The sequence below is a fragment of the Balaenoptera physalus genome (assembly GCF_965194825.1).
Source record: "Balaenoptera physalus genome assembly, chromosome: 6".
NCBI lineage: Eukaryota > Metazoa > Chordata > Mammalia > Artiodactyla > Balaenopteridae > Balaenoptera > Balaenoptera physalus.
The window spans coordinates 105,412,723-105,433,314 of NC_138885.1; the positions used below are offsets into that span (position 1 = coordinate 105,412,723).

Here is a 20,592-nt window from a genome sequence, read left to right on the forward strand (position 1 = left end):
CTTAGGTCACAAAACACTTTTTTTCCAGAAAGAAATCTTTATGATTTTTCTCAAAGTTTTCTTTATAGTTTGGAATGAAAAAAGTGTTAGTATGAATTTATCATACACACAAAGCTTTGAACCGCTGAGCCCCATAGAAGCTGCCTCTGCTCAAATTAAGCCTAATGGAACTGAAATATGCAGCCTTTTTTCTCCTTTTCACTTGAGAATCGTGTTATGAGGACTAGAATCCAGACTAATTATATCAGCGTCTGAAGTATGAGAATTCCAGAGGTTTGGTGCAGTAGTTTTTCATAGTTTGAAATGCTAAGAATAGATTAAAATACACACATAAAATTTATTTCAAAATTCTCCTATCAGCATAAATAAAGCACGTTCTTCAAATGAAACTGAAATTGGATAAAAAAGTAAGACATTATTTAGTTCGAAGTTTTAGAAACCAAATAATAAATAAAGACAAATGAGAAAGATTTTTCCCTCCCCTCCCCCCTTCTTATAAAAACATTTTTAACTTCAAAAGAATGTATAGAAGAACAGCAACGATCGCAACTTGGTTTTTACATTTTAATATCTGGTTTGAATTTTTTAAAGATGAATAAAAGGCTTTTATGTTGACTGGCTAGGAAAAAAATAAAACAGCTCTGCAGATGGTTAGCTTATTCTTGCTATCAAAGAGCACAGTATACATGCTATATGCTGTTAGAGAAAAAAAAAAGTTTCATGAGAAATGCATCGAAACCTGGAGCACTTTTTCCCTGCAAAATGAATCATTCGTAATTAGTTTTGTCTTGGCCATTTCCCTGTTAACCACCGAGGAAGGTGCTCTTTACCTGTCTTTTTCCTCCCGATCAGAGGCTCACTCTTCTGATTGTTCTTGAGGGCAATGACTTGGATTGTGTACTCGATTCCTGGCTCCAGACCTGATGGAAGGACAGATCATCACATTATGTCTGTGGGCTCAGCTAGTCAAATGAAAGTTGATCTCACCAGGAGATACTACTGGGAAGCAAGCATCCTCTCTCCAGCTGGCCATTGGCCTCTTGAAAGGCAAAACTGACTTTGTTTTGCTTCTGCACACACTCAAATACTCTGTATACAACAGCCACTTAGCAAATTAATTATCTTCCTGTCAAGTCTGACACCTGAATAAGCACTTTACTTTTCCTGGGTATTCTGTTAACATGTGGTCTCATCTGCTTATTTGAATTCAAGAAAATCTATCAGCGTTGTACACTGCCAGTGAAATACACACTTGGGAGAGATCAGTGCAGACTGTATACATGAGTCTACTTAGGCCTAACAAACAGAAGGCTCTCAGTGGCAGGATCAATGAAAAAGTAAGACTACAAAAAAGTGCTCTGCAGGAAAGAGTGACCACTCTTTGTGCGGTCCCTGTAGGAAGTATCTAATTCAACGCCTTCCATATCTGATTCTATTTTCCTGTCTCCAAAGTTTCTAAAGAAGCAGTGTCTCCTTCTGGTAGCTGTGTGTTCTATAGGATTTTTAAGTCTAGATGATAACCTGTATACACAGTTTACCGTATAATCTCTTGGACAAAAACAATACCAGAGGCCTATGATCTCTTATTCCCCATCCCAAGCACTCTCTCCAGTATGGGTGATTGGGAATCACTTTGCCTCAAGGCCTATCCTGTGAAACCGGATAATGAGGGCCATCGCAGGTGGCAGTCTGGCAAATCCTGCAGACTTATCATTCTTTAGGTTGCTGAGTGAGAGAACAGTATCAAAATTTGCTAGTTTGCTTTGAAAAATGTCTTTTTCTAGGAAGAACTGATAGCTGTCTGGCAAACGTACAGCAGATAAAAAGATTCTAGTTATGCCATTATGACAGTATTGAAATTATTGCTTTGTTGTGAATTCTGAGATGTATCAAGCTTGACAGCTCCTCCATAGAGAATGCTTTTTGAAGTTGTCAGCAATGGGGCTTCTTGTTCTCATGGTACAGCACCAAAGACACAGTTGGAGTCTGCTAAGCACTTTGTGTGTCCTAGAGAGTAAAGAGGAAAATGGCAGCATGGAAGCAGCAATACCAGTAATAGTAGCTTCTGTGACACCAGGGCGGGGCCGAGGGACCACTTCTCTGGGAGGGGACCCAGGCTTCTCATACTTGATGATGTAACCGGTAATCCTGGCACGAGGTGGCTGCCATGATAACAGCAGGGAGTTGGGTGTGGTGGTCAGGAAATGCAGGTTGGATGGTGCATCAATGGCTAAAAGAAAACAAATTATATCTCTTTAAGGAAATGAATAACCAAGAAAATTATTCCCACATTCTTTTCCCAGCCCTTAAAAACAGACTTGAGAGAATCTGAGAGTTCTGTAAACAGTAAAAATGATTCACTGTGATCTGGAATACAAAAGTATCAGCTCATTTTTGTTGCTCAAGTTCACGTGACTGATCACACAAACATATAAGTCATTTCTTCAGTAGAAAGTGTAGTTACCAGTAGAGGCGTCGATGACCACAGGGGAGCTCCGGGCATTGTCATTCAAGGTGTACAAGTGGATCTTGTAGTCAGTGCCGGGTTGTAAACCTGGGATTGGTGAAGAGATGATTTTTATCTGTTCTTCATTTACTAGGAAAATTTTCAAACTCATCTGCAATTTTCATGGTTCTTCCTATCATTGCCTGTTTATACAGACCACGGAAGTGGTTCACATTTGAACAATAAATTAGAGCACGGTATGGGTGTTAACTGCTCATGAGAAAGACATCTCAAAAGAAAGGCACAGATGCACAAAAAGACATTGGCTAAAATAAACTTTGAAATCCAAAAGTGCTGTTAGAAGTGACTATCTTGGTGACAGGGGTCAGCACCTACTGACTGTGTTTTATCAGATGGTCACTGGTTGGGAACTGGAATCAGAATTTTCAATCTCAAAAAGACCTAAATTGACCCAGATATTGAACATTCTCTGACAACAGCTTTGATCTCTATTAAGTACTGTCGTTTGCTTTTTCAAATTTAATTCTGCTTTATAGTCTATGTGAATGTTAAGAACTAGACACTATCACTGAGTTTCTTTTGGCTTTCAAGCATTATGTATAATTTTTTTTCCCATAAGAGAGGGTTCATTGATGAAAGATCTCTGATGAATGGGACTTATGCCATTCCTCTGGCAAACATTAGACAAAACCAGGCATTCACAGGACAAAATGTTTTGATCATGGGATGAAAATACGTTGTAAAAAATAGAGCTGGGTTATCATAAAACACTGAAGATAAATTTAATCAGTGCAAGTGGTAGAAAGACTAACAAGCTAATTTATGTTGTGAATGGCAGTTATCAGATGTGGTCAGGGGACTTCCCTGGTGGCCCAGTGGTTAAGAATCCACCTGCCAATGCAGGGGACAGGGGTTCGAGCCCTGGTCCCAGAAGACACCACATGCCATGGAGCAACTAAGCCCGTGTGCCACAACTACTGAAGCCCACGCGCCTAGAGCCCGAGCTCTGCAACAAGAGAAGCCACTGCAATGAGAAGCCTGACACTGCAACGAAGACCCAACACAGCCATAAATAAATAAATTTATAAAAAAAAAAAAAAAAATGTGGTCAGTAGAGTGAGCTCCCGGACCTGTGATGGTGTAGCTTCTGACATCTGGCTTGATGGTTCTCTGAATTGGAGTCTGGCCATTGGCTGGGATGGCATCGACTTGGAAGCCAGTGATCGTCTCAGTCTTGGTTCTCCAGCTAATGGTGATGGTGGTCTCAGTAGCATCTGTCACACGGGCCCTTCTTGGGGGGCTGACATCTGCACGGGATGACAGCCAGAGATTAGTGCCTGGCTGGCTCATATGGGTAAGGTTTCGATATTTTAAAATGTTTCCTTATTATATACAAATACATCAATTTCTACACATGACTAATAATGTATAGATTTTCTCCTGTGGCATACAGAGAGAAAAAGCAGACAGTAATTAGGAAAAATGAAAATATTCACCTCGTGTACTTTTTTTTTAAGAACTGAAAAGCTTTACAAGTACTGTCAGTGGTTCCCAAGGCTGGCTTTATATATCTACAAATACCTCAGTAAGTGTTAAAATTATTGTTATTATAATATAAAATATGTGTAATAATATAAGGAAGGTATATATATTCATATATATAATAATGTATTGCTAGTATTTTGTCCTTCTTATATAGAGTCATATTTTTTCTCAGTAGGTGCAACGCCATCCTTATTTCATAGATGAGAAGACTTTGACACTTTATGTGATTTCTGAAAAAGAATAACTGTGGCTTATTGATATGGCAGAAAACTAGAACCTGGGCCCAGTATTGTCCAATACTTACTGCACTGTTAAGATACAACAGAAGCCAACGTGTCCTCCTCAAACTTAACTCTATGAAAACAAATTCTAACCAGTAGAACATAACCTAGGTGTTAGTCCTAGTTCCCTGCACCAACACTATCACATCATGAAGTGATTCCACGTATGCGCCAGTAGACCACTTTCTGGAGAGGCACGGAAGGCAACAGTAGTAACTGGGAAAGCAAATCAATTTCCAAACTGGGAATCATTCCATTGTTCACTTAGTGATCTAGAAAGGCATTTGCCATTCTTTAATTTTTGTCTATCCAGAACGTTTGTTGACACTAATAAGTTTGATTACTCACTCTCCAGAGTCGTGACGACTCCCTGAACTGGTCTGCTTGTCAAAGTGTCCTTAAGAGCATAGACGCTCACTTCATATTTAGTGGCCACCTAGAAAGAAGGGAGCAGTAAGCTTTAGCAATGTGATCTTCTGAAGCCCAGGAATTTTCACTCCAGCATTAGAAAAAATGCAATGGTTAGAAAAGAAAAAGTAAGCTAGCAAAACCCGCAGAACTGTAAGTTCCTATATTAATTTCCTTCCTACAGTGACAACACATTTAATTACATGAATTTAAAAATGCACCTGGGGTTAAGCCCAAGTAAGCCATAACTTACATATTTATGCTAAGCTGATACAAAATGAGGAAAATGGTATTAGCCTGTTTTTCTCTTTTATGATCTGACAGGTGCAAATCATGAATTTTTCTGATCATAGAGAGACAAAGAGAATAATCTATCTCTGAAGACTCTTTCTGTAGTTTCTCCTGGAATTGGCCTTATGTTAAGAAGTAGAACAATTTCCTAGGTTCCTGGCTAACTTTCTGCATGCACATCTAGAAGGATTAAAAATGACTTAAGGAAGGTAGGATCAGGCTGGGTTGGTAAAAACTGGAGAATATTCCTTGCAAAGGTAACAGGGCTGAGAAAAAAGCATAACTAAAGTAGATTTATGCATTCAGCCTGTGGATATATAAATTGCCTCCCCCTGCACACACAATACAACATTTTAAAATAAACAGAATACACTTAAAGAGCTATGCAACATCCAATGCTGCTCATCAAATTCTGTCCCTGATAGCTTAGGTCAACACAAAGTAATTCTACTTGATACAAAATTATGATAAATTTAATTTGACGGCAGAGGCAAAGAACACAGATTTATTATATTATATTTCCACCACCTTCAACTGTGTAAGAAATGACCTACGTCCTTAGTCCAATGAAAAAAAGGACACTTCTTACCATGAGTCCTGATACAACCACAGATGAGCTATCGGGAGCAAGGTTGATTTCTTTCATTGGTCCGGTCTTCTCCTTAGGGGTCACCCGCACTCGATATCCAGTGAGCTGAACATTGGGTGCTGTCCACTGGGCGGCCAGGCTGGTTGGTGAAACCTGAGTGAACTTCAGGTTGGTTGGTGCAGGAATGGCTGTCAGGATGGTCATTGGTTAGAGGTTATCTTACAGTAAATGGGGAAAGGGGGAAAATAAAGCGAATTCCAAGAAGTAGATAGGTTGTACTTGTTTGGTTGGGTGGGTACCCTAGTCAAGCAAAGATTCAGTACAAGAAAGGACAAAAGGGGATGCAAAATGAAGAAAATGTTTGCTGAAAAAAATGTGTTTTTTATCCAGCAGTGCTCAGAATCACTGGAAGCACTTGGGTAAATGCCAAAACTCTAAGGGACTTAAGGTTTTAGCAGTTGTTTTTTTCCGCTTTCCCTTAATAAATTAAAGTCAAATTGGCTTATTGGCCATTAGGATTGATCTTTCCATTTCTATGAAAAGATGAGCAGCAGCCCCTTTCTGATAGAAATTATCTTTGTATGGAAAACCATCTCACAGACTATTTCATCCCTCCAAAGACAGAATATGATTTTATTCTCTTTGTTTGGACTTCATGGAAGATACCACTGCTAAATTTGAAGTATTCTCTGTGGTGCAGCAGCAGAAGAAAATTGGCTCACAACAGAAGCAGAAAAGAGAAGCAAAGAGCAATAATACGGATTGTCACCTCCAGGGTTTATGCTGTCACGAGGAGACATCTTTAGCATTCCACTCTGCTTTAGAAATAAAGCATGAGAGGATAAAGAAGGTGGAAAGCATTTGCCCTATCAACTGTTTCCTATGTGTCTGATTCTCAATCCTTTAAGCAAATTATACACCTAGCACATGATCTCTAACCAGAGAAGGAAGGTCTTACCCACGTGTTCTCAGAATCCTGCTGCTATGAAATGGCCCAGTTTGGGTTCCTTAGGATGCCAAATTTCTTTCCTTTATATACAATGAGCATAAGTAACCACAGGGAGTCAAGGCTTAGGAAATCATCCACAATTTTCGTGTTCTCTTCAAATGTCTCGCTTTATGACCGTGTTTGTAAACCAAGCTACTCCAAAATTTCCTTTCATTAGACTTTATCTAAACGTCACCTACATTTTATTGCTTATTACTATTCTTCTTTAAAGAGGGTCTTTCCTAATAGAGAGGTGGATTTTTGGGGTACCCACTTGCACGGGAATCGATAGCCTGATAAAGTATAATGCATTCAGCAGGGCATAAAGCCGCTGCTCCCATGAGCACCCAGCAGTGCAATTAACGATATACCTGTGGACTGGGTTCCAATCAGGGGCTGGCTCTCCATATCATCGTGCAAGGCAACCACACTGACTGTGTACTCAGAACCCGGCCTGAGGCCTTGCAGCTCTGCGGTCTCTTCTTCACCATCAGGTGCAGGGAATAGCTCATGGATTCCATCCTCAGGGCTCGAGTAGGTCACCCTGTACCTGGAAACTTGCCCCTGTGGGCTTTCCCAAGCAATTTTGATGGAATCGACATCCACATCAGTGAATGCCAGTCCTTTAGGGCGATCAATGTCTGTTAGGCAAATTAATGGTAAGAGGTTATGTGAAAAGCAAGTTGCGAAATAAGCATTTTTATAACATGCAAAGCAGTTCTGCAGATACCATTTTTCTCTGACGAATTAAATTCCAATTAACCCACTATTAAATGGAAAATTACTTGACCCTTGCTTAAGGTTTTTTGGTTCAGAAAATATTTAATGTCGCATCACTTATTAAAACATAGGTGTACATGAGATGCGGAGATACCCTGCAAAATGTCCCCAAATGAGGATTTATTTATACTCATTTTAAGATATTCTACCAAGATTTGTTTTTGCAACGTGATGTTAGTCTCACAGACCTGGATTTTTTATACCTTGGAGATGGCAAAGTTGATTTTCAATGTTAGATTCAGATTGTTATATTCTTTCTTTAACTCTCCCCCTTCCCCCCATTGAATACTGTAATGTATGTATATTTAATATAAATATAATATTTACATTAACCGTTGGTCCAGCCACAGTCTGGTCCAGCCACAAATGCTCGAAACATAATAGTTTCATGAGGCACACTTCAATCAACTTTACCATCCAGTTGTAGAAAAGAAGGTGCTAGCAAAATATTTTGTAGATTTGCTATAGGCTAATAAGATTTTGCTGAGGCGATTTGAGCAGGAGAAATTCAAAGCACAGCAACTAACTATGGTAGTTCCACGACTTCTCTCCCTATATGTTCATTCCTTGGCACTGAGAAGGAAAAATGTTCGCAAAGAGCTCAGCTCAAGATACAAACTAGGTATCCAGACACCTAAGCACAAAATTTGACTTTGAACATGAAAAACAGACACTGGTTACATACTGGTTACTGCTGTCTGAACCAGAGGCTGACTCTCTCCATTTCGATTCTGAGCGTAGACACTAACCACATACTCCACTGTGGGCTGCAAGCCTTCAATTGTCATTTCTGTTTGATCTGCAAAGGGAGTGAAAAGCAAAGGCAGCATCTATGTCATTCACTATGACAACCAAGTGACTTTCAGAGTTCCGTAGTAAACGTGTGGTGGCCTGGAATTTTCATTTGCAGAATTAGCATGAAAATATGGAGGAGTCACACATGGATTTCCTCTTGGACAGACACGTTCATTGCTAATACAAATTACCATATTGGAGTGAAGCCACACTAAAGGATAAGCTCTAAAATTGAATATGATGCCACCAACAATGAATAATGCTGCTCTTGAAAAAACAAAAATTAACTGGACTTTAAAATATTGCCTTAGAATCCTAATTTCACAATTATTTTATATGAAAACAAAAACAAGAGCTAAAAGAATCTTTCTAAGTCAGTTAGGCCCATCTCTGTCTTCTTAGTGTGCATGACAAACAAAACCACAAAGACGAACCTAATAATTTGAGATGTCCACACCATCAAACACTACTACACATGTAAAAACAGAAATGCACTCATCCTAAAAATTCTACCGTGGAGGGAGCTGTTAACAGCCTTGAGCCCTGAAGTCACAAATGGGGAAACTCTGACATGTGATACGAAACTGTATAGTACTCAGAGCTAGGTAGTCATTTATTTAAAAAAGCATATAGTGCGGTCCTACTCTGTTTATCCTGATGTATGTGAGATGCTGGCTATTCTTACCTGGACCTGCAGTCATTGTTTTCGATGGTCCCGGGACATTTTTAGGAGTAGTGGTCACTCTGTAACCGGTAACAGGGGAACTTGAAGGCAGCCATCTGACACTAATGCTGTTGTCCTGGACATCAGTCACTTGCATCTGGGATGGTTTGTCAATTTCTACAAATAAAAACCAGGAGAAACCAATGAAGCCCCAGTCCATGGGGACAAGACTAGACAAGTCCTCATCTCCAGTTCTGATACAGATAAAATAATCTCTTACTACTATTAATGACCCCCAGGTGTTTCTTTTGCAGAAACACAGAGGATTTTGGGAGGTGGTGCCTGCATCTTGATACTACTGCCTGTTTTCGAGATGGCTGCTTCATTCACAAAGAAACTACATTTCCTGTAGATGTTTGCCTCCTTCCCTTATTAGCTCATCTATTCATTCATTAACAAATATTTACTGAACATCCTCTGTCCCTGTCTCTATTATAGGCTCATGGAATACATCAATCAACAAAACAGACAAAAATCCTTGCCCTTGGGGTGCTTCCTTGTATATCTGGCTCAAAACTCTGTAGCTGTTGCTTCATCTTATTAAAAAAGAAAATCAATTCCACAATGAAGAAAATACTTTGAGAGAACACAGTAAAAGCTATCTGAGTAAATGAGCCTGTGTCATCCCAGGGGAGGAGTCGGTACCTGTTCGGTAATCAACGGAAATGGGCTTGCTGCTTGCCGGGCTGTCCCCACGGCCAGTGACAGCATAGACGGTGATGGTGTAGTCTGCTCCGGGTTTAAGACCACTGATGGTAGCTGTAGACTTGCTCCCAGGCACAGTGAACTCCTGGACAGGGCTACTTCCTCCTGTTTGAAAAGGGATTAATTTAAAGTGTGAGGGGCTGAGAGACACTTAGGGATTGCTGAGTAACTGAATTAATGTATTGAGAGCAGCTTGTAAGTTACACATTTGCTTATTCCCTTTAAAAAAGTGCTATTAAATAGGGCCTGAACAGAAAGGTCTATTTATTTATGCACGTAGTAAGCCCTGATGAAAATTGAGAGAAAATTTTAAAAAATTGAGAGAAAACTGCAGTTCATGCTATTTGAACGTTCCAGCTTTAACATGTGGTAGATTAAGATTAGAAAGGGAGAGAAGGTAAGTCCTCAACCCAAGGTTGCATATATTGTGGTCTTTTTTCAAAATCTTAATGGAATACGTTCATGTTAAATAAAATTTTGAAAATATAGGAAAGTGAAAGGAAGATAAATACAAATCACTTATTTCACCACTGATAATATACTTGTGAATTTAAAATCCTTCTTCCTCAGCTCTGTTGTTCCCCTCTAGTATTATACAAACAACTTTTTAATCTTGATTTTGACACCAGTTATGTCGTACATATTTCCCACATACTCTTAGAAAAAAGTCAAGGCTCCACCGAATGGACTTGTCAAAGCTTCTTTAATTTTGTATCCATTGCTGGGCTTTCGTGTTACCCATGACAGAATACTCGATCAGAGTGTGAAGTAGCACTTCACTAACGCACCTGTTTCTCCATAGGTGATCCTGTAATATCTCACTGTGACGGCAGGAGCATCCCAGCTGATCAACAGGCTAGTGGGGGTTGCAGCAATGACTTCCAGGTCCCTTGGAACATCAGAAACTAGAAAAACATGGGAAAGTTTTCACATCCGTAACTTTCAAAGGATGCCCAGATCCACCTTCTGTTCATTTTCCAGATCATTGCCATTAGGATTCCTTCATATAATAATGTAAGTACTACTCAAAATTAGCAAAATTAAAAATTATGAACAATGCAAGTAAGGGGTGAAGGAGACAATTCAAATCATGGTAAGATGATTCGTTCAAGTGTATTGGAGAGTTTTTCCCCTCAACTTCTTATTTTAAAAAATTTTAAAACCACGTAAAAGTGATAAAAATTATATAATGAACACCCATACTCCCTTCCCTTAGGGAATTTGCCACATTTCCTTGTCTCTCTCTATCTTTTTGTTAATCCATTTGAGACTAAAGTACAGATATGATGATACTTCTCCCCTAAGTACTTAAGCATCTATCTTATAAGAACAAGTACACTATTATATTAAAATAACTTTTAAGAGAACTTTGAAACAGAGTGTTTTCTACATTTTGAATAAAACTGTAGTTCTTAGAAACGCATAAATACCTAACTCAGGTGGGAAATTTCTTGAGATAAAGAAATTATCTTCTTTAATATATTCTCATAACCATGATCTATTTTTTTAAGAGATGATGACTCAGGGACTTCCCTCGTGGTCCAGTGGGTAAGACTCTGCACTCCCAATGCGGGGGACCCGGCTTCGACCCCTGGTGGGGGAACTAGATCCTGCATGCATGCCGCAACTGAGCGTTCGCACGCCGCAACTAAGAGTCTGCATGCCGCAACTAAAAGATCCCACATGCCGCAATGAAGATCCCATGTGCCGCAGCTAAGAGCCAGCACAGTCAAAATAAATAAATAAATTAAAAAAAAAAAAAAAAAGAGAGAGATGATGACTCAGACAACACAAAGCTATGTCACAGAAGCTATCACCTGCATAGGAAAGTCCTCTGAGTTTCTTTGCAGACCAGAAAACAAGTTACCTGTTGTTTGCTGGCCAACCAAGGAAGGACTTTCCTCTTTGCCATTAAGAGCGACAATGCTGACCACATAATCTGTGCCCGGATTGAGATTGGTGAGAGTGATGGAATTCCGAGAGGGGGGCACTCGATCCTCCCGAGGTCTCCCAGTCACGTGCTCAGGATGATGGCGGATCTTGTAGCCGGTGATGGTAGCTCGAGGAGCAATCCAATGGACAGTGAAAGAGTTGGCAGTGATATCAGAAAAGTCAATGCCAGTTGGGGAATCGAGACCTGTTTTTGCCACCCAGGGGAGGAAGAGATAAAAGGGAAAAAAAAGACACCACCAACTTAGGAAGTGAGGAAGAATGTAAGGGAAAGTAACATCCATCCAGTGTTTCCATCCTTTTCCACTAACACAATGAATTGCCATGAACCTCAGGTTATGACGCACTGATTCTAAGCCACAGATAAATTTCAAAATCATAAACTGACTCTGTTCAAAATGTCCAAAAGCATTCTTTTCTTTTTTCTTTTGCTAAGTAATCCAAGTGATTTCCGCATCACATTTGAAGACAGGTGTGTGAGATATTCTGGGAATTGATATTTTCAAAGGCTTCAGTGTTCAAGTATTCTATTTCTATCTTATAAGTGTACCTCTCAAAGTAAGGCAAGATCTGCCCACTCTCAGGTTAAGTGTTTGGATCTCAAAGAAGCTTTCTACACTCAAGAGGGAACGGCTATGTCAACAGGGTGGTAAGAATGCCAAACAGAAAACTTTCTAAAATGAAAATAAGACATCATCCTGGACAAATTACAATGCAGGTAATTCCTCATGAATTGAGAATTTAGTGCATTGCAGAAAAATTAACAAAAATTTAGAGTTGATCTCAAATTCAAATCACTTAGCCTCTCTGGACTTCTAGCAGTTTTCATTTTAGTTATAACATTTACTTACTCTATTCCATAATATACTCAAACCAAATTGAGATACCACAGCTTCTTTTTGGAAGCAAGTGGACTATAAGAAATAAATAAATGGCTATATTAAATTACACTTTTTTGAAAGGAAAAAATTAATAGGAGCACTCATATTTAAGAAGGGACATAATATTATGGGATTCTATTCAACTTCTTTTTATAGTAAATGAATATTTCATCAAGTAGAAAAAAGAGATAAACTCGTTGGCTTAGTAAAGAGGGAAAATACTTAGATGACAATGACAGTGTTGGGTCAGCCATTAGACAGAGCTGCCTAATGAGAAGGGATTTCACCGCCTCTCAATAATAGAGATTATGAGATATTATTCTTGGGAGACTTTTTTTTAAAAGGATAGACAACAAAGTTTCTGGACTAATTTCAGCCCTCCCTGGAAGCAGAGAGTATAATCTTAGTGATTGGAAGTCAGTGTAATAGTTGAATAAGGTGTCTTAATTTCTTTTAATCTATCAATACTTTTTTAATTGAAGTATAGTTGATTTACAATGCTGTGTTAACTTCTGCTGTACAGCAAAGTGACACAGTTATACATATATATACATTCTCTTTTTTTATATTCTTTTCCATTATGGTTTGTCATAGGTTATTGAATATTCCCTGTGCTATACAGTAGGACCTTGTTGTTCATCCATCCTATATATAATAGTTTGCATCTGCTATTCCCAAACTCCCAGTCCTTTCCTCCCCACCCTCCTCCCCCATGGCAACCACAAATCTGTTCTCTATATCTGTAAGTCTGTTTTTGTTTCGTAGATATGTTCATTTGTGTCATATTTTAGATTCCACATATGCGATATCATATGGTATTTGTCTTTCTCTTTCTGAGTTACTTCACTTAGTATGATAATCTCTAGGTCCATCCATGTTGCTGCAAATGGCATTATTTTGTTCTTTTTTATGGCTGAGTAGTATCCATTGTGTGTGTGTGTGTATATATATATATCTATATATATCTATATATACACACACACACACACACCCACCCCACATCTTCTTTATCCATTCATCTGCTGATGCACTTTTAGGTTGTTTCCATGTCTTGGATATTGTGAACAGTGCTGCTATGAGCACAGGAGTGCATGTATCTTTTTGAATTATAATTTTGACTGGATGTATGCCCAGGAGTGGGATTTCTGGATCATATGGTAATTCTATTGTTAGTTTTCTGAGGAACCTCCATACTGTTTTCCACAGTGGCTGCACCAACTACATTCCCATAAGATGTCTTAATTTTTAAGACCAGTGATCAAAGGTAATGACAAGGCGACAAGCACTCCCACAAAAATGGAGATGTATTTTTTGAAGTAGCACGGAATTTTGCTCTTTAAAATTGGTAGGTGAAAGCTACTCAATAAGCATGTTGCCCATATGACTCACCAGTTTTCTGTCTTCCTCTAAGAGGTACGCTCTCATGCTGCTCGTAAACACTGGAGACGCTGACTAAATACTCTGTGCCAGGCAGGAGATCTGAAGAGGCAAGTGGGAATTATTTTTAAAATGTGCTTGAAAGAATGAAAAACCAAAGCACCCTTAGGACTAATTCAACGGATAAAATATCCAAGAGTCCTATCCTAGAGCCTATTTACACCCAAGTGAATGTTGCTGCCTGGAGAGGGGCTGTCAGTAGGTGATGAGGAAGGGTCACCTTGCCCTGTAGCATCTCTAAGCCCTGCCCCCAGCTCCACCTGTGTGGGTATGACTCAGCTGTATCCGAAATAAGATGGAGTTGCTGCAGCACAGTAATATTTCTATCATTCACTTAGCACGTCTGTTGAGGGCATGTGATAATGACGGTGGCACTGTGAATATCAATTACCTCTCACAATCACCCTAGCAGGTAGTTTGCTACCTTTTTTTTTTCTTTTTTAGTTTGCTACTTTTTAAAGCAGCTTTACTGCCAAACAATAAACTGAAAATATTTAAAGTGTCTAATTTGACAGATTTTGACAAATGTATACACTTGTGAAACCATCACCACATTCAAGATAATGAACATATCTATAACCTCCAAAAGTTTGATTTACAGTTATCCCCAGTTCCTAATGACAAAACTAAGGCACAGAGAAGTTATTTTTTCGATATATTTGCCCAAGATCACACAGGAGTTGAGCCTAAGCCGAGACCAGTGGTCTTAACAATTAACCCTTACTGAAAAAGGGTCATACTCATTGGGAGTGATGGGTTCTGCCCTATTATGGTAAGAACAGAATACTTAAGAGTTGAATATATATTCCTGGGTCTCCTCTTCTCTCATTCTGAGGTACCAAAAAAGGTACAGAGTAAGATTTCTAACCACTGAACTCCTACTCAAAAGACCCCCATTCCCCTCTACACCACCTCCCCTTCTGCAGGGGCCCCTGAAGCACCAGACTAGGAGATGGGATGCTTGGACTCCCCTTTCCTCCTTCCTGCTTGGCCAGAGGCAATTTACTCAGCCACTGGAGACCTCAGTTGCTTCATCTGTAAAACAAGATAATAATGGCTTCTCTTGGGGGGAAATGGCTACCTGGAGATCTAGAATAGAATCTAGAATAAGATCTTAGAGCATATGAATAACATGTGACAGGTCTATGGCTAAGGTGGGGCAGACAGAGGTCCTGAAGCAGAGCCTTGTGTATTGGGTAATGCTGTAACTACTGATTCCAGAATGCTCCAGAACAGAATCATAGCCCCACTGATAGGCAGACATGAGGATTTCTCGCCCTCAGCCACAGAATTGGAAACCAAGACTATGGTTGTGCTGAGCTGCCTTTCTTTGTATTTCACTCTCTAAAATATGTTTGAAAGATAGAGGATGTTTTCGGACCATCATTTGGTAATGTACCTAAATGTGAGCTGTTTTTCCCTTGTGTAGAAGCTTTTGCTTTTTTTTCTTATATGTGTATTTTACTATTACAGTGAAAATAATGAGAAGCAAGCAACATTTATGTGAAACAGCACCATGTTGCAGCCTCCTTTTATTTTCTTTAATAAAAAATATCAATTTCAAAGGGTAGAAACTAGAAACAATTTCCATAAATTGTTGTTGTTTATTTTAGTTTCAGTTATTTTCTAAGTCCTCAGCCTTCAGAGAAATCCTACTAACAGATTCTTTTTGAAGTACAAATTACACTTCTGGCTCTTTCTTCAAATTAGAATCCGGACGTACCCTGAGTGACCAGTCACTGTTTCTAAGTTTTCAAATGCCAAATAGATTACCTGCTGACATTTAAATGAGAATAAGACAGATACCGTGACACTAGTTTCAATCCTCATTTTTTCTCTCGTTAAGCACTAAGATTTAGTCATATAATTTCTCTGGGCCCACATTTATTTCTATGTGCTTATTTGGAAGCAGAACTTGTTTGAAGTCTTTGAACTTCACTGTTGGTGTTTTTCCACTCTGATTTTTAAAAAGTTGTAGATATCAAAGATGTATTAAAATAACAACAAACATGACATCTTTCAAAATTTATAGAGCTGCACGTTAGACTTGGAGTCTAGCCTGTAGTTCTGTTGTAGCTGTCTTAATCTTTCTTGCTCCTACCTGAGGACACAGAATCTCTTCCTTATGTGCTGGCTTAGTATTTATTAAACAAATACACTTGACCGCTTACTTGTTAGGACCACTGCATTGTCTGAAGGAGAAACTGACAATTCTGCAACATCCTCCTCATTTTTCACAGGCGAGTAGCGCACCAGTAAGTTGGTCAATTCAATGGATGGAGGTGGGGCCCAGGTGACACGCATCGTGTCGGGACCAACATTGGTAAATCGCAGGTCAGTGGGAGGAGGGACAGCTGGTTTCAAATAGGAAGGAAGACTAAGTTAATGTCACTTAAAAATTAAAGCTAACAAGAAGAGCTGGAAAGGTAAAACCAGTATTTCATGCATAAGGAAACGAGTCATCATCATGCAAATAGTCTAATCTAAATCATAGTAAACTACTGTTAAAAATAAAACACTACACCCAGTACTGTTAGGCCCCTTTAACCTTTCTGCCATCAATATATTTTAAAGGGTCAGTTTAATTCACTTTCAAATACATAAAATCCATGTACATGATTAATACCACTGATGATTATTTGATCCCAGGCTGAAGAGGCTTAGGTTGCTACACAGCAAAGAGAAACATAGCAATACTTTCCAAAGATACACATGCACACAGACAAAAACACAAGAGGGTCTTAAATTTCCCCCTGACAGGAGTGACTACAGCTACTGCCATAGCTACAATTCCATTCAGTGAATTCTACTTACAAGTGAAAGGGGTTCATGCAGATTGGTTCTCAGCATGTTTCTTACCATGCAGGGCAGAGAACCTTTATAATGTTGCATGCTGCTCCCCAGACTGGGGTTAAAGAGGATTTTCTTTACCTCACCATGGCAATGAAATCTAGAATGTTCCAAAGTCTCTTTTTCTCCTACCGCAAGAAAAACCTCCTTCCACTCTACCCTAAATTTCAATCGTTCTTTAGACAGTCACAAAGAAGGAACATGGTAGAGTTTATCAAATAACAGAAAGAAGGGTCTAATGTTACATTTTGGAAGTACATTTCTTCTTATTAACCGGTGCTCATGATACAATTTGGTATTAATGTTAGAGTTTTAAAAAACAATTCTAGGTCGGTAAATTCAATTAACTTTTTCCATTTTGTATCTGACAGATCAGATATCTATCTCTGGCTTTCCACATCTTCACGGTTTAAATGAAAATGTACTTAAGACTATTGTATATATCTTCATCCAATCAGTTTGGCATACGCATTCCACTCCTTACCAGTCCGTCCACCCTCACTCTTTGGCACATTGCTGGCTTTTCCCTTGAAACATCCACATTTAACCAGAGTGACTGGCGGCAGCATGCAACACCATCCATGTCTCAAAAACAGAAGTTTTCAAAATTCACCGGTTTGTTGTGTCAGTGTAGTAGGGGCACTCTCTCCGCCATTAATGAGAGTGATAACGCTGATGTCATAGTCAATGCCAGGCTCCAGCCCTGTAACTGTGTAGTATCCTACTGAGGAGTCCACAAAATCTTCAAAAATAGGGATACCTTCTCCTGCCGCAACTACTGTGATGCGGTACCCAATAATGGTGGAAGAGTTTAGCGGGGTCCACCTCAGGCCGATGCTTGAATCGGTTATATCAACAAAGCTTAGGTCAGTGAGTTGGGGCACCTCTATTGAGTTACAAAGCAAAGGAGGGCAAAGGAAAACAGAGGCAAAAAAGAGGAAAAAATAAAGCAGTGTACATCAGGTTACTAGTGGTAAAACTGATAGTGTTAAAGCAATGATGGTAATATGCAATCTGCTCCAAATTATCTGAAAAGACTTTTTAAGCACCATGAATAGTTTCCCTGGGAGAATAAAACAGGTTACAATATTACTTTAGGGATTTTTGTTTGTTTTTTGAAAATCCCCCAAACAGTAAAATTTAAATCTCTCAGGTTCTAAAAATTATAGTCCTGTTTAGGATGTCGAAACCATTCTGAGAACCTAGACATAATACCTGTAGTAAGTATCAGCAAAGTTTAAAAAAATCCAAAACTATTTTAGTAGGAAAATAAAACTTTCATGAAGAGGGTTAAAAAAAATTGATTGATGAGTTTTTCTTTTTTTTCCCAATAGAAAAACTCATGACAACATCACGGTCATAACGCTAATGCATTATGAATGTATGGTATAAAATGTGCCACTCCAAAGCACATTCATGGGAAAGACAGATAGGCCTGAGTCCAAGACTACTGTTAATATTTTATTCATTTCTTAATCAAAATTATTTAAGTAGCATTAGTAAAACCATTCCACCAAATAATGCAAAGAACACAATCTGTCCAACGCTTTCACCTGTCATGATTCAATTTTGGACAAACAACAAACCTATCCCTAGATAGGTCTTTTCAATGTTGTCATTCAATCCACAAGAAAGAACCCCCTAAAGGTGTGGCCTTTCTTTTTTTTTTTCAATTTTAAAAAAGAAGAATTTGATGGCACGATGAAGAAATGAATGTGTCAACCAAGAGCTATTTCAGTGCTCACATATGGAGACTGTAAGATCAGGCACAAATGTACGGATGGGATGCATTTACCATATTACTTTTCGCCTGTCAGTACTGAGTACAGACACATGACATTGTTTTAGTAATAGTTCCACGTGAGCGGACAGTACAGAGTTAATGCCATGGTTGCCACTCCATTGCATACCCATCGAGACAAAGAGCATCCCAGTGAAGCACAGACAGTCAAGCAGTGTTAACAGCAAGCATTTGTCCAAATAGTTGCTTTGACTTCATGGTTCTAGAGAGTGTGGTTCGGAGGTCAGAATTAAATCCCAAACGTATTTGACACACTCAACCATCTGGGGATTAAGATGCTAATCCCCACTCTTACTGGAACTGCCACTCTGAGGATAATAGCTTATTTTTCCATTACCTGGCATGATGGTATCAGAGATAGGGACACTTTCCTTGTCATCTTTGACAGTGTAAACACTGACATTGTATTCCAGGCCAGGACTCAGGTTTTCAAAAGTGCAGAAACTCTGATCGGCATGGACCACTTCTTCCAAAGAATATCCCTGCTGGCCATTTGTAGGGGTGGTGGTAATTCTATAGCCAGTAATGTCTGGAGAAAACAGAAAGGAGGAAGTTACTGCCCAGAACATTTGTGACCCAGTGCCTATTAAACTCAACTCCAATGATGTACCCTCGAAGGGGAATGGGGAGAGGACTCAGCATTTATGTATGGAAGACTCTACCTATTGTCATTCAGGGCTTACAACAACCCTTTGAGGGAGGTATTAATATCCTCAGTTTAAGAAAATCTTGGAAAGGGGAAATGATTACCAAAAGCTTTTCTGTCTCTAAATTCCATGGTCCTTCTACCACTCTACCCTGTTTTTCTTAATGGATCATCTGCAGGACAGCTGAAGACTATTCTATTTTACCTGCTAGGATGGAATGGCTCTCACCCTTAGGCACATTCCCCAAAGTGGGCTCTCCTAATTTACAAGGTCTAAACCTATGGGATTTACAGGAAGGGAATAGGAAAGGAGAAAAAGTAAAAAGCAAAAGTGGCTCTACTTATTCTAGAAAAAGTATGTTAACTGCTGAAGACTTCAGGAATCATAGAAGTGGGACAGTGAGAGGGTTGAGGGGAGGAGAGACACATTCAAATTAAAATAGTGATGAACTGAGATCCATGGGGAAAGACTAAAAGTAAAGCGAGGAAGTATATTTAAGTTAAACTTACTAAAGGGCGAGAAAATGATGGCACATTTTATAATTAGGAATAGGATGACCATTAAAGTGGTACCTACAAGGAAATCCAAGTGGATGGGAAATCAATGTTTGGGTCATTACACTGGCTAGTGACCATTCAGATGGACAGGCTAAGCCATCCATTAAGACTAAATATTAATGATCTAGCTTCTGACAGGCATGAAACTCGCCAACCTAAAAGTTTCAAATTTAGAGTAATTCAGCTGGAAATAGTGTAGTTTTGGCTTAAATGATGTTTCCACAGATAATGAAAACTTCACTAAAGTCACTTTACTTCAGAGGGGAATTAAAAAGGATATTTTAAGCTAGCTTTACTGCGTGTGACTGCACATATTGATCTGATTTATAAATAATTGCCTTAGCTGTGTGCCCAAGCAAAGGGAAGAACTGTTTAAAAGATTAGAGTACAAATAGAAAGAGTGAAATAATAAACTAAATATAGCCATTAATGAAAAAGTATAGGAGTTATAGATACCATCAACATTAGTTGGCGTTTCTGTTTTTGTTTAATTTTGAATTTTGTTTAATTTAGAATTTTCTCAGTAATGAGTATACTGATATCTCAATAGTGATTCCCCCAATATACCCAGTATTAAATATTTTAGTTTACATTTCTCATTGAAAGAGACTTTCACATGGACTTGGCAAAGATCGGGAATGTCTAAAATTTCGCTTGCCATTGCCCTGGGACATCATGATACTTGAATATTGCCACAGGTATCTTTACACATTTTAGGATTCTGTAAATAATTTTTAATATGTGTGAACGAGTTTAGACAAAAGCTTTATGTAAAGCTTTAAAAACAGTCATGGAATGCCAGTTAGCCAAATTTCTCATTATTGAGTATAAGTAAAACAAACTAACAATTAAAAATCCAAATACGTGAAGTTTGGTGTAAGAATGAGTCTGAGCAC

The 20,592-nt window shown here is 38.9% G+C and overlaps 1 protein-coding gene across 1 annotated transcript in view; it reads right to left on the reverse strand.

Moving 5' to 3' along the window:
- FN1 (fibronectin 1) overlaps nucleotides 1-20,592 on the reverse strand; it is a 67,182-nt gene that overhangs the window by 10,500 nt on the left and 36,090 nt on the right. The window contains exons 22-37 of the mRNA XM_082464720.1: nucleotides 18,830-19,048; nucleotides 17,305-17,577; nucleotides 16,013-16,195; nucleotides 13,794-13,883; nucleotides 11,441-11,710; nucleotides 10,362-10,478; nucleotides 9,514-9,678; nucleotides 8,830-8,985; nucleotides 8,035-8,148; nucleotides 6,941-7,210; nucleotides 5,582-5,769; nucleotides 4,642-4,729; nucleotides 3,598-3,774; nucleotides 2,465-2,554; nucleotides 2,051-2,230; nucleotides 831-920 (exon numbers count right to left, since the gene is read on the reverse strand). Of these exons, the coding sequence (XP_082320846.1) occupies nucleotides 831-920; nucleotides 2,051-2,230; nucleotides 2,465-2,554; nucleotides 3,598-3,774; nucleotides 4,642-4,729; nucleotides 5,582-5,769; nucleotides 6,941-7,210; nucleotides 8,035-8,148; nucleotides 8,830-8,985; nucleotides 9,514-9,678; nucleotides 10,362-10,478; nucleotides 11,441-11,710; nucleotides 13,794-13,883; nucleotides 16,013-16,195; nucleotides 17,305-17,577; nucleotides 18,830-19,048 (2,670 nt within the window). The remainder of the gene's footprint in view (nucleotides 1-830; nucleotides 921-2,050; nucleotides 2,231-2,464; nucleotides 2,555-3,597; nucleotides 3,775-4,641; nucleotides 4,730-5,581; nucleotides 5,770-6,940; nucleotides 7,211-8,034; nucleotides 8,149-8,829; nucleotides 8,986-9,513; nucleotides 9,679-10,361; nucleotides 10,479-11,440; nucleotides 11,711-13,793; nucleotides 13,884-16,012; nucleotides 16,196-17,304; nucleotides 17,578-18,829; nucleotides 19,049-20,592) is intronic.